Source organism: Salmo salar, chromosome 11 (genome assembly GCF_965601325.2).
Source record: "Salmo salar chromosome 11, fSalSal1, whole genome shotgun sequence".
In the NCBI taxonomy this organism is placed as follows: Eukaryota; Metazoa; Chordata; class Actinopteri; order Salmoniformes; family Salmonidae; genus Salmo; species Salmo salar.
The window spans coordinates 112,637,810-112,656,964 of record NC_138301.1 but is presented as its reverse complement, the minus strand read 5'-3'; the positions used below and the strand labels follow the sequence as shown (position 1 = coordinate 112,656,964).

The window sequence follows — 19,155 nt, the reverse complement described above, 5'->3', positions numbered from 1 at the left end:
GTGTTGGTGAGTGTGTTGTTGAGTGTGTTGTGTGAGTGTGTTGTTGAGTGTGTTGTTGAGTGTGTTGTTGAGTGTGTTGAGTGTGGTGGTGAGTGTGTTGTTGAGTGTGTTGAGTGTGTTGGTGAGTGTGTTGTTGAGTGTGTTGCGTTTGTTGTTGAGTGTGTTGCGTTTGTTGTTGAGTGTGTTGTTGAGTGTGTTGCGTTTGTTGGTGAGTGTGTTGTTGAGTGTGTTGGTGAGTGTGTTGTGTGAGTGTGTTGTGTGAGTGTGTTATTGAGTGTTTGGCGAGTGTGTTAAGTGTGTTGTTGTGTGAGTGTGTTGTGTGAGTGTGTTGTTGAGTGTGTTGTGTGAGTGTGTTGGTGAGTGTGTTGGTGAGTGTGTTGTTGAGTGTTTGGTGAGTGTGTTAAGTGTGAGTGTGTTGTGTGAGTGTGTTGTTGAGTGTGTTGTGTGAGTGTGTTGGTGAGTGTGTTGTGTGAGTGTGTTGTTGAATGTGTTTGGTGAGTGTGTTGTGTAAGTGTGTTGTGTGAGTGTGTTGTTGAGTGTGTTGTTGAGTGTGTTGTTGAGTGTGTTGAGTGTGTTGTTGAGTGTGTTGAGTGTGTTGTTTAGTGTGTTGAGTGTGTTGGTGAGTGTGTTGAGTGTGTTGTTTAGTGTGTTGAGTGTGTTGGTGAGTGTGTTGTTGAGTGTGTTGAGTGTGTTGTTTAGTGTGTTGAGTGTGTTGGTGAGTGTTTTGAGTGTGTTGTTGAGTGTGTTGTTGAGTGTGTTGTTGAGTGTGTTGTGTGAGTGTGTTGTTGAGTGTGTTGGTGAATGTGTTGGTGAGTGTGTTGTGTGAGTGTGTTGTTGAGTGTGTTGGTGAGTGTTTGGTGAGTGTGTTAAGTGTGTTGTTGTGTGAGTGTGTTGTTGAGTGTGTTGTGTGAGTGTGTTAGTGAGTGTGTTGTGTGAGTGTGTTGTGTGAGTGTGTTGTGTGAGTGTGTTGTTGAGTGTGTTTGGTGAGTGTGTTGTGTAAGTGTGTTGTGCGAGTGTGTTGTTGAGTGTTTTGGTGAGTGTGTTGGTGAGTGTGTTGTTGAGTGTGTTGGTGAGTGTGTTGTTGAGTGTGTTGTTGAGTGTGTTGAGTGTGTTGTTTAGTGTGTTGAGTGTGTTGAGTGTGTTGTTGAGTGTGTTGTTGAGTGTGTTGTGTGAGTGTGTTGTTGAGTGTGTTGTTGAGTGTGTTGAGTGTGTTGTTTAGTGTGTTGAGTGTGTTGGTGAGTGTGTTGAGTGTGTTGTTGAGTGTGTTGTGTGAGTGTGTTGTTGAGTGTGTTGGTGAGTGTGTTGTTGAGTGTGTTGTGTGAGTGTGTTGTGTGAGTGTGTTGGTGTGTGTGTTGGTGAGTGTGTTGGTGTGTGTGTTGGTGTGTGTTGTTGAGTGTGTTGTGCGAGTGTGTTGGTGAGTGTTTTGTGTGAGTGTGTTGTTGAGTGTGTTGTGTGATTGTGTTGTGTGGGTGAGTGTGTTGAGTGTGTTGTGTGAATGTGTTGAGTGTGTGTGTTGAGGGTGTTGGTGAGGGTGTTGTGTGAGTGTTTTGTGAGTGTGTTGGTGAGTGTGTTGTGTGATTGTGTTGTGTGAGTGTGTTGGTGAGTGTGCTGTGTGAGTATGTTGTGTTTGTTGTGTGAGTGTGTTGTTGAGCTGTGTGTATTTATATTGTAGCTGATAAAGTAATTTCATCACTGACCATAAATATAGCAATGAAACATGACTGTTAGTCACTTTGGATCAAAGCTGCTAAAGAACATATATTTTTATTATGAAAGGGAAACCCTTCCCATGGGGATTTCAGTCTTCCATCAATTGTCTCAGTGGTGAGCTGACGTCCCCACCTAAACTGACAATTCCAACTATTGCTTAACATTGTGCTAGAGTGCGTGGTCTAGAAGAGATTCTTGAAGATAAAGGTAATAGCCACTGCGTCATAAAAGCCTTTGATTCCAAGTGACAGCCAATAGAAAAATGTTACTTGTTGCATCAAGAGTGAGGGCGAGAGTTCCTTTGTGTAGATTTTACTATGCTCGCCTTCTCCCCCAGATATCTTGGTGTGGCCCACAGAGTTTTTGCTCCATAACAAACAGCAAGTCAGAGAGCAGAATGCTCAGTCACTGGCTGGGCAGCAGGCCGAGGCGAGGGTGGACCGCTGTCTCCAGATCAACACCAGACATCCCATAGGGCCCACCGCGTAGGTGTAGGAAATGACATGCTATGCAGTCACTCTGGGAGAGATTTGGTGGGGGCAGGGGAATGATTACTGGAAGGCATGGGTTGTGCCTGTGGCAATAAGAAGGGTGGCTTTGAATGAAGCCATGGGGGGCTGAGGAAACCCATTATGTTAAAGCATGGAGGGGATATCAGCTGACTGGCTCTGTTTGTGCCTATATGTTTTACATGAACAACTGAGCTATTGATATTCACCGGCTTCATTAACAAGTGTAAATGTGAGGGAATCTCACAGGGCAGTATATCAGTCAGGGGCACAGATATAGGCTGACATAGCAATACTGTACAGGGTTAAATGAAATCCCAGCACTGCAGCCTGTGAGTTGTCCAGCCACAGTGCAGATGGTGTCACAAAGAGGGGGATTCCACCTACTGGCGATAGTTAGTATCTGCTGAAGACATGACCATCACCTCACAGTGCAACAGCGGCAGGTTTCTATTCCTGTCAATCAGTAACTAATCTTGCCCTAGGTACGGTTATGAAATTTACCAACAGTTAAATTTCTAAATCCCAATGAAAATCCATCCTTCCCCGGCAGGTTCTTTGACCTCTGCAGTGCTGACTGTCTTTCCACTGTTTCTGGAAGGTTGATGGTTCAGTCAAATTCTGGAAGATGGAACCATACTTTTTTGATTGTTGTTAGCATTGTTTTTTAATCAGATATTTACAACAAAGACCACAGGTGAGGTATATATATATGATCTTTTCTCTATATATATATAAAAAAAATATTTAAAAAAGTGAAAATACCTGAACAGGGTCAGTCAAATAATAACAGTTCTCTGATTAATATGCAACATGTCATTAACATTCTGTTGCAGGGTTTTACTGACAGTGTTTCAACTTCAAAACGGTCGACTTGACAGCAGGAATGCGGATACACGAAGAAAAAAAAAACATGGAGACATGACAAATGTGAATCATTACATCTAACAGAAATCTGCAGACAATGAAAAGCTAGTGATAGTGTACTTCTGAATGAGATTCACAAGCCAACTGAATGACCAAACCATGAACACAGTGTGACTTACAGTCTTTGTCAAAACAGTGAGAGAGTTACACTTTGCAACACCATGCATCAGAACATCTTCACAGTCGGACCATACATACAAAGTAAATATACACGGTTCTATTACACGGCAAATGGCTGAGGCAAAACAAGGGTGTTAAATAATAGAAGTGGGGAGAGACTAGACCAGGGCTCTCCAACCCTGTTCCTGGAGCACTACTGTCCTGATTCCAATAATGAGCTGGATGTTAAGCTGAATCAGGTTAGTAACAACTGGGGTTGGAGTGAAAACCTACAGGAGAGTAGCTCTCCAGGAACAGGGTTGGAGTAAAAACCTACAGGAGGGTAGCTCTCCAGGAACAGGGTTGGAGTAAAAACCTACAGAAGGGTAGCTCTCCAGGAACAGGGTTGGAGTGAAAACCTACAGGAGAGTAGATCTCCAGGAACAGGGTTGGAGTAAAAACCTACAGGAGGGTAGCTCTCCAGGAACAGGGTTGGAGTAAAAACCTACAGAAGGGTAGCTCTCCAGGAACAGGGTTGGAGTGAAAACCTACAGGAGAGTAGATCTCCAGGAACAGGGTTGGAGTAAAAACCTACAGGAGGGTAGCTCTCCAGGAACAGGGTTGGAGTAAAAACCTACAGGAGGGTAGCTCTCCAGGAACAGAGTTGGAGAGCCTTGGACTAGATGGTAGACTAGACTAGTAGCTACAAAATGAAGGAGAAGTGACAACATGGTACATCTCAGAAACCTGAGGGTGTGAGGATATTTATGTCTCGAGGTTTGAGTTTGTGCGGCCGTGCTGACGGTCTACTGCTCTCCATGGTGGGGATCTCCATCTTGGGAGGGGCCTGTTGGTTAACAGCAGGGTCATGAGCCAGCCGAGTGGCCTGAGCCTTCATCACCTCCATGGGGGTAGGCTTCTGGGCCCCGCGGTATGACTGGAGAGCAAAACCACCTGGAGAGAATACACAGGAGTGGTCTTAGACAGGAGAACAATGACAACATGACTGAAACTCAAACATCTCAGAATTTGTTAAATGCACAAATTCACCATAAATAAGGATGTCTGCTACACAATGAAAATCAAGTGTACCGATTTTGTACACGACCATGTAAAAACAATCTTATTAATGTGTAATTCACATCAAAGAACATTGAGCCAATCTACCAACAGGATTACAGTTTAGAGGAAGCAAAATGAAAACATGTAAAATATCATCCTCCCCAAATCATGGGGTCAGTACCTGGGTCGGTAGTGGATTTCTGAACAACCGGACGTGGTCCAAAGATAGCCCAGCGTTCGACTGCTCCTCCCCCCTCACCAGCACCCATATCCACACTGGTGTTAGAGCTGGTACTGAGGTCAGAGCTACTGACAGATGCTGTCGAGCTCTGGCTGGATAACCAGCCCCTGCCAGGAACACAGAGAAATACCAGATGGTCAACCACTTTACAGTGGCCGCTGAATAGGCATCATACTCATGCTCATTTAGATAAGGTGGGTAAGGGCACATGTAAACTAGGCAAAAAAAGAAACAACCTCTCACTGTCAACTGCGTTTATTTTCAGCAAACTTAACATGTGTAAATATTTGTATGAACATAAGATTCAACAGACATGTGACTAACAGAAATTGAATAATGTGTCCCTGAACAAGGGGGGGGGGGGGCTCAAAATCAAAAGTAACAGTCAGTATCTGGTGTGGCCACCAGCTGCATTAAGTACTGCTGTGCATCTCCTCCTCATGGACTGCAACAGATTTGCCAGTTCTTGCTGTGAGATGTTACCGCACTCTTCCAACAAGGCACCTGCAAGTTCCTGGACATTTCTGGGGGAATGGCCTTAGCACTCCCCCTCCGATCCAACAGGTCCCAGACGTGCTCAATGGGATTGAGATCCGGGCTCTTCACTGGCCATGGCAGAACACAGACATTCCCGTCTTGCAGGAAATCACGCACAGAACGAGCAGTATGGCTGGTGGCATTGTCATGCTGGAGGGTCATTTCAGGATGAGCTTGCAGGAAGGGTACCACATGAGGGAGGAGGATGTCTTCCCTGTAACGCACAGCATTGAGATTGTCTGCAATGACAACAAGCTCAGTCCGATGATGCTGTGACACACCGCCCCAGACCATGACGGACCCTCCACCTTCAAATCTATCCCGCTCCAGAGTACAGGCCTCGGTGTAACGCTAATTCCTTTGACGATAAATGTGAATCCGACCATCACCCCTGGTGAGACAAAACCACAACTTGTCAGTGAAGAGCACTTTTTGCCAGTCCCGTCTGGTCCAGCAATGGTGGGTTTGTGCCCATAAGCGACGTTGTTGCCGGTGATGTCTGGTGAGGACCTATCTTACAACAGGCCTACAAGCCCTCAGTCCAGCCTCTCTCAGCCTATTGTGGACAGTCTGAGCACTGATTGAGGGATTGTGTGTTCCTGGTGTAACTCGGGCAGTTGTTGTTGCCATGCTGTACCTGTCCCGCAGGTGTGATGTTCGGATGTACCGATCCTGTGCAGGTGTTGTTACATGTGGTCTGCCACTGCGAGGATGATCAGCTACTGTCTCCCTGCAGCACTGTCTTAGGCATCTCACAGTACAGACATTGCAATTTATTGCCCTGGCCACATCTGCAGTCCTCATGCCTCCTTGCAGCATGCCTAAGGCACATTCACGCAGATGAGCAGGGACCCTGGGCATCTTTCTTTTGGTGGTTTTCAGAGTCAGTAGAAAGGCCTCTTTCGTGTCCTAAGTTTTCATAACTGTGACCTTAATTGCCTACCGTCTGTCAGCTGTTAGTGTCTTAACCTGTCAAGGTATAGGGGGCATAAAAACGTGCCCAGAGTAAACTGCCTAATACTCGGGCCCAGAGTCAAATATTTGCATATTATTAGTAGAGTGGGAGAGAAAACACTCTGAAGTTTCTAAAACTGTTTGAATGATGTCTGTGAGTATAACAGAACTCATTTGGCAGGCAAAAACCTGAGAAAAATCCAACCAGGAAGTGGGAAATCTGATGCTTGTAGTCTTTTCAAGTCATTGCCTATCTAACACACAGTGACTTAGGGTTCATTTTGCACTTCCTAAGGCTTCCACTAGATGTCAACAGTCTTTAGAACCTTGTTTCAGGCTTTTGCAGTGAACAGAGGGCGAACAAGAAGGCCGGAAAGTTGGTGACTCAGAAAATGACATGAGTTCATTGGCGCAGGTTCACGTGATGAGGTAGCTGTGTTCCATAACGTTTTTCAAGACATTGGAATCGTCCGGTTGGAATATTATTGAAGTTTTATGTTAAAAAGGCCCTAAAGATTGATGCTATACAACGTTTGACATGTTTCTACGAACGTAAATAGTACTTTTTTTGACTTTACGTCGTGAAATTTTTGCCGCGCTTCCTTCATTTGGAGTAGCTTACTGAACGCGCAAACAACAAGGAGGTATTTGGACATAAATTATGGACTTTATCGAACAAAACAACATTTATTGTGGACCTGGGATTCCTGGAAGTGCCTTCTGATGAAGATCAAAGGTAAGTGAATATTTATAATGCTATTTATGATTTTAGATGACTCCAAAATGGCGGGTATCTGTATTGCCTGATGTATTTTTCTGAGCGCCGTACTCAGATTATTGCAAAGTGTGCTTTCCCCGTGAAGCTTTTTTGAAATCTGTCACAGCGGTTGCATTAAACAGATGCTTATCTACAATTCTTTGAATAACAGTTTAATATTTTATCAACGTTTATGATGAGTATTTTTGTAAATTGTGCTGATTCACCGGCAGTTTTGGAGGCAAAATATTTTCGGAACATCACGCGCCAATGTAAAATGGGTTTTTTGGATATAAATATGAACTTTATCGAACAAAACATACATGTATTGTGTAACATTGAGTCCTAGGAGTGTCATCTGATGAAGATCGTCAAAGGTTAGTGCTTAATTTTAGCTGTATTTCTGGTTTTTGTGACCCCTCTCCAGCTTGGAAAATGTCTGTGTGGTTTTTCTTGTGTTGGCACTGTCCTAACATAATCTAACTTTATGCTTTCGCTGTAAAGCCTTTTTGAAATCGGACAATGTGGTTGGATTAAGGACAAGTGTATCTTTAAAATGGTGTAAAATAGTTGTATGTTTGAGAAATTTGAATTATGAGATTTTGTTGTTTTGAATTTGCTGCCCTGATATTTCACTGGCTGTGTCCCGCAGGTGGCTAGTGTCCCACGTAGCCCATAGAAGTTAACAAATGGTAACGAGGACATGGTTGAACTTACCTGCGGTTCTGTTTCGGTGAGCTCTGAGGAGTGCTATTAGGGGTGGACTGAGCAGATGATGTTTGCTTGTCCTCATGTCCAGCTCCCATATCCACACTTGGAATGTTCATTTTCTACAGACAATACATCAAGGAAAAAAAAACAGTGTGATGAATATTATTAACAGTAAAACCTTATGAATCACTCCTCCTTGACATAGATTGCTAACTGAGATTTTGAGGATTCACTGATTTCACTTTGTTGATGCTTTATCAAACCTATCATGAAGGAAAATACATTTAATAAAAATATGGATGTATATTTCTGTTAATAATTATCTGACTCCCGGAAAATAAAGTTGTGCCTCGGTAAGCAATAAAATAAAGCCCACTTGGAATGACTCAGGCATGCGGTGGTGGTGGCGGGTCTCCTCAGCAGTGAGGCCCTTATGGGGGGTGTACCCAGTGTCTCTCAGCCCAGCCTGCTGCTCAAACCTGTACATGCTGTCCTGGGTTTGCTCTGGAAAAAACAGACAACATACTGTATTAAAGGAGGACGTGTTTCTCCGCTGAGGAGACAGACAGACTAACGTTATCCAATACGAGCTTGATTACAATCAAAATAAAAGCTAATCAGTGTTCCATTAATGAGCAGCAGGATTGGAATAGGTCATGCTGAGGTTGATACACTAACAATATAGTAACCATCATGGTAAAGTCTTACTGGTCATCAGAGAGTTGATGATGACGGAGGAGGCTTTGGCCTTCACCACGACAGGCATATTTGGCCTGTGGCCAGGGTCAAAAGTCGCAGCGTGGGTTAGGGTAATTCCAGATTCATCCTCCTTTAAAAATGAGGAAAAAAGATGGGGGAAAAAAAACACACCAATGGATCACAGAGGCAGTTAGAGGAGCATTTGCATGAATAGGTACACCTGGGGTCATAGACACAGAGTAAAAAAAAAAACATTAACACCTTCCTAATATTGAACTGCACTCCCCCACCACTACAGCTTAAATTTGTCAGGCGTGGACTCTACAAGGTGTCGAAAGCGTTCCACAGCGATGCTGGCCCATGTTGACGCCAATGCTTCCCACAGTTGTGTCAAGTTGGCTGGATGTCCTTTGGGTGGTGGACCATTCTTGATACACACATAAAACTGTTGAGCATGAAAAACCCTGCAGCGTTGCTGTTCTTGACACAAACCGGTGCACCTGGCACCTATGACCCTACCCCATTCAAAGGCATTTACTTTTTTGTCTTGCCCATTCACATTTTGTTACAGTACAACTTTATTCTAAAATTGACAAAATATTTTTTTCCCCCTCATCTACACACAATACCCAATAATGACAAAGTGCACATAGGTTTTGACATTTTTTAAATGTATAATTTTTTTTACCGAAATACCTTTTTTGCATAAGTATTCAAACCCTTTGCTAGGAGACTCGAATTTGAGCTCAGGTGCATCCTGTTTCAATTGATCATCCTTGTGATGTTTCTACAACAACTTGATTTGAGTCCACCTGTGGTAAATTTAATTCATTGGACATGATTTAGAAAAAAGGCACACAGTTGTCTATATAAGGTACCACAGTTGACAGTGCATGTCAGAGCAAAAACCAAGCCATGAGGTTGAAGGAATTGTCCTTAGAGCTCTGAGAGAGGATTGTGTCAAGGCACAGATCTGGGGAAGGGTACCAAAACATTTCTGCAGCATTGATGGTCCCCAAGAACACAGTGGCCTCCATCATTCTTAAATGGAAGAAGTTTGGAACCACCAAGATTCTTCCTAGAGCTGGCCACACGGCCAAACTGAGCAATCGGGGGAGAAGGGCCTTGATCAGGGAGTTGACCAAGAACCCGATGGTCACTCTGACAGAGCTCTAGAGTTCCTCCGGGGAGATGGGAGAACCTTCTAGAAGGACTACCATCTCTGCAGCACTCCACCAATCAGGCCTTTATGGTAGAGCAGCCAGACGGAAGCCACTCCTCAGTAAAAAGGCACATGACAGCCCGCTTGGAGTTTGCCAAAAGTCACCTTAAGGACTCTCAGACCATGAGAAACAAGATTCTCTGGTCTGATGAAACCAAGATTGAACTCCTTGGCCTGAATGCCAAGCGTCACGTCTGGAGGAAACCTGGCACCATCCCTACGGTGAAGCATGGTGGTGGCAGCATCATGCTGTAGGGTTGTTTTTCAGCAGGGACTGGGAGACTAGTCAGGATCGAGGGAAATCGTAGAAAAGTACAGAGATCCTTGATGAAAACCTTCTCCGGAGCGCTCAGGACCTCAGACTGGGGTGAAGGTTCAACTTCCAACAGGACAACAACCCTAAGCACAGAGCCAAGACAATGTAGGAGTGGCTTCGGGACAAGTCTCTGAATGTCCTTGAGTGGCCCAGCCAGAGCCCAGACTTGAACATCTCTGGAGAGACCTGAAAACAGCTGTGCAGCGACGCACCCCATCCAACCTGACAGAGCTTGAGAGAAACTCCCAAATACAGGTGTGCCAAGCTTTTAGTGTAATACCCAAGAAGACTCGAGGATGCAATCGCTGCCAAATGTGCTTCAACAAAGTACTGAGTAAAGGATCTGAATACTTATGTAAATGTTATCAGTTTTTTTTATTTTATACATTTGCAAACATATCTAAAAACCTGTTTTTGCTTTATCATTATTGGGTATTGTGTGTAGATTGAGGGGGGGAAAAAACAATTTAATTCATTACAGAATAAGGCTGTAACGTAACAAAATGTGGAAAAAGTCAAGGGGTCTGAATACTTGCCGAATGCACTGTATGTACAGTACTTATTAACTATAGTAATGCAGCAATACAACAGGATCTGAACATAGCCTAGTAGAATGGCATTACATACACACATCAGCGTGTCAGAGTATGAGGGCTGATGTAGTATCAGTTTTTTTTATAGATCTAATGAATCCGTTTACATAGACGGGGGACCTGATTCTAGATCAACACTCCTACCCCGAGATGCTTTACGAATACTGACGGCACAGGAGTTTGGTGGCACCTTAATTGGGGAGAACAGGCTCGCGGTAATGGCTGGAGCGGAATCAGTGGAATGATAGCAAATACAGCAAACTAATGGTTTCCATGTGTTTGATGCCATTCCATTTCGCTCTGTTCCACCCATTACGAGCCATCAACCGCTCAGCAGCCTCCACTGACAGACAGACACAGCACCATCTGAACTGTGAGGCTGGAGAGCAGTGGAAGTGTGGCATCTACCTCAGCCTGGTGACGAAACCTCCTGGGTGGGACGACGGGCCTCTTCGCCCACAGGTTGTTGATGGTGATATCAGAGGGAGGCGGCGACATGGGTGCCTCCATGTTGTCATCATAGCTCAAGGCACGGCGGGTCATGCCAACAGGTAGAGACATGCCTCCCAGGAGCCCCTCTGAGGTCCCAGACTCCAGGGCTGAGGGGGGAACGCTGAAGCATTAAAACTCTAAAAATGACTCAAAATGGTCTTGAAATAGATTAAATGATGAGCTATATGTGTTGGAAGCATATGTTTACATATAACATCACAATTTAAAAACAAGTACACAACACTGTAATGCCCACTCTCACTGCCCCCCAGCCCTACCTGGTATATCTCCTGACCTGGACATTGTTTCAGAAGGCTGACTCTTATGGCTGACAATGAGGTAGTGTTCAGATGAATCCAACCTGACAAAAGATTGGACTGGACCTTCGGGGGAGGAAGAGAATATCAAATTTCAACAACCCAGAAAAACCTTTTTTAAATCACTATTTTATATGTAATTAAAATGTACAGTGTACATGCTCATTTCAAAGAAACAATATCAGATAATCATGGGAAAACTTCCAGGTGCATGCTGGAGTCAGTGGCCAATGACAGCAAGCAACCTTAGTCAAAACAAGGGTAACAGCTCGTTTATTGACGGCCTTAGTCAAAACAAGGGTAACAGCTCGTTTATTGACGGCCTTAGTCAAAACAAGGGTAACAGCTTGTTTATTGACAGCCTTAGTCAAAACAAGGGTAACAGCTCGTTTATTGACAGCCTTAGTCAAAACATGGGTAACAGCTTGTTTATTGACAGCCTTAGTCAAAACAAGGGTAACAGCTCGTTTATTGACAGCCTTAGTCAAAACAAGGGTAACAGCTTGTTATTAACAGCATTGCGCCGCTGGGGTGAGTCAATATTTTGCTACTTGGCAGCTGATATGGTGTTGTGTTCTGTTTTAGTGTTCCATTCTTCCGTGCTATTTGAGAAAGCAGTCTGGACAAATGTGCCAGGGAGGTCGAAGTCTTCACTACAGAACACGACCTGAAATGTAGGCTAGTTCAATGCTATAGAGCAGAGATGGGCAACTGGTGATCCGACCTCCTTTAGGCCCGCTGATCAATTCCCCCGCCCGCCCCCCCCCCATTCGCAAAATGTGTAGAATTGCAGGATATTAGCAGTAAAATGTCCCATTTTTCTCTCTGCCCAATGGCATAATTAATAGAATTACATTAAACTGCAAAGTCTTCTCACCGCCAGATGGCAAAATGTGTAGAATTGCAGAAAACTTGCTTTAGATCTGCAATCTTTTCTCTACAACCCATGGCAAAAATGTGTAGAATTGCAGGTCTGTTAAAATATTTTGCTCGCAAGGTGGGGGGGGCAACAAAATTTCGCTTAGGGCCTCAGGGCCTAAAATGGTTGTGTGTGTGTATGGATGTGCGTACCGGTACTAATTTTTTGTGGCCCCCCAACATCCTGATATAGAGGCCCATGCTAACCATGTGTGTAGTGCTGAATGGAAAATGACCGCTACAATAGGCTGGGTTTATCTGGCTCAGACATTAAGGCCTGCTGATAAAGCATTGTGGGACAGGAGGAGGAGTACAGACCTGGAAAGCTGGAAAAGAACAAAATACAGCAATAAGAAGAGGACATGTCAGACAGGTGGTCTGTGGCTGAGGCCATGTTCAGAACAACAGCTCTAAACTACAGCAGATAATAGCCTACATCGTCAGAACAGCACAGTATACGGCTATATAGTTATGTGTGACTGGTAATCTAGCAGATAGCGAGTTGGGACAGTAACTGAAAAGCTGCTTGTTCGAATCCCCGAGCAGGCAAGGTTCTGCCCTTGAGCAAGGCATTTCATCCCCACAACAATTGTTCCCTGGGCGTCGATTAATGCAGCCTCTCTGATTCAGAGGGGTTGGGTTAAATGCGGAAGACACATTTCGGTTGAAAGCATTCAGTTGTGCAAATGACTACGTTTCCCCTTATAAACACTAGTTCATATCCGTGAATATGGCACACAATTACATTCATCGGATCATCTAATCATTTCTTATCGATTTTACGTTACGTGTCAGACGGTGTAACGTTAGACGGTGATAATTGACACATCGAGAGGAATAGAATAGCGGTTCTGAGCGACCAAAACGGTTTGTTGGTCAAATAAAATCTAATGCCGAACTACAACAATAAACTTTCAATTGCATTATACGAAGCAGATGACCAGCCACAGCAAGCTAGTGAGTAATTGAGAAGTCTCAGCTTGCTAGCGAGCGATCATGATGCCTGGGTAACCGCAACAATGGTGACGATAGAGTGAAAAACACGATCTAACACGTACAATTTAGTTTAAACTTACCAGATAAAAAGGCCCCACGCCGCTTACAACAGACACGTTAAAGATGCAGACAGCCGTAACCTTACAATGTCAATGGGAAAGGTTACAGAACACCAAAGACACATCTCGGCCATGATATCCAGTTCCCTATGTGAAGAATAAAGGAAATTCCGCACAGTGATGGTACGTGGTTTTGTGTAGTCTCGCGACAACATAACCAGCAAAGTGGACCGTAAAATCGAAGTATGCTGTATTCGACGCATGTGGCAAATGCAATACCATTTTATTTGATTTGATTTGATTGTTAGGTCCTGACTCCTGTCACTAGGGGCACTGTGTGACATGTTTGCACAAATCTACCATTGGACTGATACCGTTGATATTCAGATAGCAATGTCCATAACAAGGCTTACACATACGAGGTCTTGAAACTACGTTTTATATACATTGTAATCTAATTCCTTTTCTTTTTATATATAAATAACGTCCCTGGTTAATTTTAGGAAATTCTCATCAGTTATTTACCATGCTATAAATCTCACTGAAGATACTGGACTGAACTACCACCCATGTTGTTTATCTTGCAGTATAATGCTAGAAGCACTATAAGCATTCAAAGAAAATAACACCCTCCCAACAATCAAACATGGGGGAAGTTCGATAATGCTGTGGGGTTGCTTTGCTGCCTCTGGTACTGGGGGCCTTAAAGGTGTGCAAGACATTGTGAAATCAGCAGATTATCAAGGTGTTTTGGAGACCAACATATCTGTCTGTGTTGAAGTTTGTGTGTCTTCCAGCAGGACAACTCAGACACACATCTAAAAGCACCCAGGAATGGTTTGAGAATAAACACTGGAGTGATGAGTCCAGATCTGAATCAGTGATGAGTCCAGATCTGACTCATAAACCTATGGCAAGATCTGAAAACAGCAGTTAGTGAAAGACCCCACTCAACACTGAAGAAATGTAACAGTTTGCAGCTGGAGAGTGGGCCAAATTGGCAGTAGAAAGGTGCAGCAAGTTAATCTTCGCCAAAGACTGTTTAATCAAGTATTAGCTCCTTGGTGCCAATCATTTTGTCCTTGTCATTTGTTTTCATGTTCTTAATTAACATTGTAAACTTAAGGTTTCCCCCCCAAAGCATTTTTTTGCAATGTCTACAATCCAATAACAACTTATTTTAAGGAAAGATTGAGAATTATTTAAGAGAAGTGCAAAGGTCTATGTTTTGGAGCATATTGACTGACAATCACAGGCAGGGTGAAACACATCATTTATTAGATTACTGGTCAACAATGGAAAGAGGTACAAAAGCCATACTATACATGATCAAATTATTTTTTTTAACCAGGCAAGTCAGTTAAGAACAAATTCTTATTTACAATGACGGCCTACCACCCCCGGCCAAACCCTCCCCTAACCCGAACAATGCTGGGCCAATTGTGCGCCGCCCTATGGGACTCCCGATTACGGGCCGGTTGTGACATAGCCTGGAAACAAACCAGGGTCTGTAGTGACGCCTCTAGCACTGCAATACAGTGCCTTAGACCACTGCACCACTCGAGAGCATGATTGCACTCTCAACCATTTACAAGTCAATGATAATATTGTTGTCTTTCAATTGATATATTTTGACAGACATTGTACATCATGGAGGACCATTAGAACACACAATTAAAAAGTCAAATACAACAATCTCACATGCTGTTTCACTCAGTGGGAATTACATGATGTGATTGAAAATATCTGTACTATTTCATCATGGCTTTATTAAGTGGAAGATTGAAATAGACTGATCAGTTTTGCACACACCTACATTGTCATTGCATAACTCATATATCATACAGGGAAGAGGAAATCACAAGAGACATTTTCAGAACCACTGGGAATAATCTGAGTTTAAATACTCTGCTATTGGGAGCCTGAACTAGCTCTAGGATCACATTTTCTTCAGTTATGATTCTATCACTGTACCATTTCACTTGTTATGAAACACTCAAAGTAGAATGGTTTTCCTGTTTTAGCTGCCAACGGGATTTGACCAGAGTTATCATTAGCAGAGAACGGAGTGCGATAGTTATGGAATCACTCACTCGCTACACCGGAAAGATTAGAATCCGTCATGTTTTTTAATGATAGGTCTTTGTACATAATCCTCTTAGAAAATTCAGCATCTTTTCCACATATCTTTGTTCACCCAAATACTAGTCTTCCAAAATCCTGTCTCGTTCAACTACTGTAAGAAGCCTGGATTCCAAAGGCTACCCTAATGCTGATGTCTTCTATAGGCATGATCAATTTTCCACCGACTGTGATATTTTGTGAGGCATACGCTAGTTTACAATATGTCTTAAACTACAAACTGTAAAAAAAAAAAAAAAAGGTCAGGCATGAAAACTCATTGAGGAGAAGATGTTGCAATATGGGCCTGCATTGTCCAAACATACCAATCAAGTGGGAAGTATAGTACATCAAGGATCCATTATGTACAATACTCAGCAGGGCTTAACAGGGTTGTACCTGATCTATGTGTCTACATCTCTGCTATGGCAGGAAGCATGCACACCCTGACTCTGGCTTCTCTCCAGGCCGAGCGACAGTCAGCGATCCAGTGTGATACCATTGTGTGTTTGTCCATGTAGCGAGTGCACTTCCCCCTCCCACCAGCAGGGGCCCTGTCTGAGTCGTTCTGGAACCTCCAGGAGAGTGGGCTGGAGGCATCAGGTTTCTGCTGGTCTGATGAAGATGTCTGTGGTGGAGCAGGGTCAGCGTTTGGCTTCTCTTGGTCAGAGGGGTCCATCAGGCAGAGCTCAGGGCAGCTGCCTTTGTGCTGTGTCAGAGGCGCGGAACACATGCGTGAGAAACTGTCTGCGCGTAGCGGGGGTTGTGGCCGACGCTGGGTCACACTCTCTCTCCCCTCACCCTTACAGCCCTGTGAGTCAGGGGCGCGACAGGCAGCTAAGAGGAGTGCCTCCCCATGACCGTAGATTAACTCTAGGGGGTCAGAGACACTGGCAAGAACCCTACTGGAGGTCTGACCTGAGCTGACATCCACCACTCTCTCTGGGCCACTACACTCACTCTGACCCTCCTCCTGCTCTAGCTGTGTGTGGTGGCTGACGTTGGAAATCAGAGGCTGACAGAGTGGCACAGGGTCCCTCAGTCTGTGCAGCCTCAGACAGGGCCTCAGAGAGGCCATCGAGCCCACAGTGAGGATGTCACAGTCAGGTTGGGCCAGGGGGAAGGTTGGGCGGGCGAGCTGACAGATGGACAGGAAGTAGTCCTGGGTAGACAGAGAGGAGTGGACCTGGCCATGGGGAGGGAGGTGGAGGCTGTTGGCCTGGTTCATGTCCTGGACCAGCTCCTCATATCCCTCCCTGATGGTGGGTAGGCCCCTCTTAGCCAGGAGTCTGGAGCGGGGACGCATGCCTGGGAAACAGGAGAGAGAGAGAGGCTGGTCAGGTCAGTCTCTGGGAAGAGCCTCGGAATGATTGAGAGATTTTGTTTTTGTAAAGCTTGGATTTGGTAAAATGTAAACAATGCCATGATAATTATGGCATGAATGATCAATTATCATCTAGTTAATTGAATAGAGGCTAAATTAAAATACAGGCAAAGTGTAACATGCGTTTTGAAAGTGCGTATGTGCAATCGTTTACAGGAAGATGTGCTGAGCCTGTCTCCATGGTAACCTCTCCCTCACCACATCTCAGAGTGTGCTCATATTACAATGCAATAGGAGAGCAAAGTGGGCACACACTTGCACACGCACACATAATCCACCCACCTAACAACAAAAATATATTCCCACACACAAATAAATATGTAAGAACAAAAATTCAAAAATGACCTTTGGGTGGGCTTACACTACCACCTTTCCTTTTCTTGAGGGCAACATGACACAGCTCTCCATTTTAGGACCCATCATGCCCCTCCCTCCTATCCTCCTAATGTTTTCTCAGGAACAACTCATTATGTCTCAGGAACAACTCATTATGTCTCAGGAACAACTCATTATGTCTCAGGAACAACTCATTATGTCTCAGGAACAACTCATTATGTCTCAGGAACAGTGGTCAAGAAGACAGACTGGAAAATGAACAGCCAGTCAGTGTTACTAACCCACATTAGGCAGGGGACTGAGTGCATAACAAACCAAATCTCTATTACATAACCTCATCTCCAATGACGTACATCTGCTTTACACATCCCACATACTTGAATTAATTACATTTTAAACATGTGTATACATATAACAAAAATCCATAGCGCATCAGTGTGTCTATTTTAACAGAAGATGCCAGTGTAGTTATTGCTTGGCCATGCATGCTCTGATATAACCATTTAATTTCCTCAGGGCACGTACCATCGATTTGTATAGCTATCAGTCCAGGGGTCTGGCTTTGCCTGTTCTATGTAGAACATAGCAGAGCTTCTTACCTGTGTCTTATCTGTCTTTCAGGTGGTGTCGTTTGCTCGTCTCCGTTGCCTGCTCTCACCCCTCTCTCACCCTCTTGCCAAGCTGCCTCCAACCAACTGGTGATCGCCGACCAAGCTGCCTCTAGCCAAGCTGCCTCCAACCAACTGGTGATTGCCGACCAAGCTGCCTCTAGCCAAGCTGCCTCCAACCAACTGGTGATCTCCGACCAAGCTGCCTCTAGCCAAGCTGCCTCCAACCAACTGGGGATCTCCAACCAAGCTGCCTCTAACCAACTGGTGATCTCCAATCTCTCCCCAGCTACAGCTACAGCACGAAAATAATGACTTGTCCCCACCCCCTTTTCTCTCTCGCTTCCCTGCTCTCCCTCTCCTCCCTTAGCCGGCTAAAAATAGCACCTCCATCCCATTCTGTGGCTGAGCATAATCATGTGCAAAATTGATTTTATGGATGTACAGTGTAGGAGAAACAAGGAGTGGGTGGAGAGGAATAGAGAGAAGAAGAGGAGGAGGTTAGGCAAGGGAGGAAGAGGAGGAAAGAGGCTGCATTTAGAGAGGAGGAGAGATATCGTGATGAGGAGAGAATGAGAGGAGGCGTTGGAGGAGAAATATCATGAGGAGAAGAGATATTGTGAGGAGGAGAGTTATTGTGAGGAGGAGAGGAGGAGAGATATTGTGAGGAGGAGAGGTTAATGGGCCCTAGGATTCAACACAGGGCAGAGATGCAATATGGCTCATACCTATTCTACTGTTCCTCTACTCCATCTAGGGACAACATTACAGTTATTTAGCAGATGCTCTGATCCAGAGCAACTTCATACATTTTCCTACTGGTCCCACATGGGTATCGAACCCATAACCCTGGCTTTGAAAGCACCATGCTCTACCAACTGAGCCACAGTTGTGAAATGTTATTATTCCACATAACTGTTTACATTAAGTCAAATCAGAAGAACACCTCCCTTAGCACCCATAGTTGCCATAGTTTCCTTATGATAAAGATGTCATAACAGAAACATTATTGAACATCTACTGAGCATTTACTGAACATCTACTGAACATCTATTGAACATCTACTGAACATGTACCGAACCATCTACCGAACATGTACTGAACCATCTACTGAACCATCTACTGAACATGTACTGAACCATCTACTGAACCATCTACTGAACATGTACTGAACCATCTACTGACCATCTACTGAACATGTACTGAACCATCTACTGAACATGTACTGAACCATCTACTGACCATCTACTGACCATCTACTGAACATGTACTGAACCATCTACTGAACATGTACTGAACCATCTACTGAACATGTACTGAACCATCTACTGAACATGTACTGAACCATCTACTGACCATCTACTGAACATGTACTGAACCATCTACTGACCATCTACTGACCATCTACTGAACATGTACTGAACCATCTACTGAACCATCTACTGAACATGTACTGAACCATCTACTGACCATCTACTGAACATGTACTGAACCATCTACTGACCATCTACTGACCATCTACTGAACATGTACTGAACCATCTACTGACCATCTACTGACCATCTACTGAACCTGTACTGAACCATC

The 19,155-nt window shown here is 44.2% G+C and overlaps 2 protein-coding genes across 2 annotated transcripts; both read right to left on the bottom strand.

The window, feature by feature from the left end:
- Positions 1 to 3,732: 3,732 nt before the first annotated feature.
- LOC106563756 (putative monooxygenase p33MONOX) lies at positions 3,733 to 13,316 on the bottom strand. The gene is made up of 8 exons (XM_014129597.3): positions 13,141 to 13,316; positions 11,108 to 11,212; positions 10,746 to 10,936; positions 8,216 to 8,336; positions 7,884 to 8,011; positions 7,514 to 7,626; positions 4,489 to 4,655; positions 3,733 to 4,199 (listed from the first exon to the last, which is right to left on the bottom strand). Exons 2-8 carry the CDS (start codon positions 11,130 to 11,132, stop codon positions 3,985 to 3,987), a joined length of 960 nt encoding a protein of 319 aa, XP_013985072.2. The 5' UTR covers positions 11,133 to 11,212; positions 13,141 to 13,316; the 3' UTR covers positions 3,733 to 3,984.
- A 1,064-nt stretch (positions 13,317 to 14,380) lies between these two features.
- Positions 14,381 to 17,854, bottom strand: LOC106563755 (uncharacterized). Its single transcript, XM_014129596.3, has 2 exons — positions 17,560 to 17,854; positions 14,381 to 16,548 (listed from the first exon to the last, which is right to left on the bottom strand). Exon 2 carries the CDS (start codon positions 16,544 to 16,546, stop codon positions 15,653 to 15,655), a length of 894 nt encoding a protein of 297 aa, XP_013985071.1. The 5' UTR covers positions 16,547 to 16,548; positions 17,560 to 17,854; the 3' UTR covers positions 14,381 to 15,652.
- Positions 17,855 to 19,155: the final 1,301 nt, after the last annotated feature.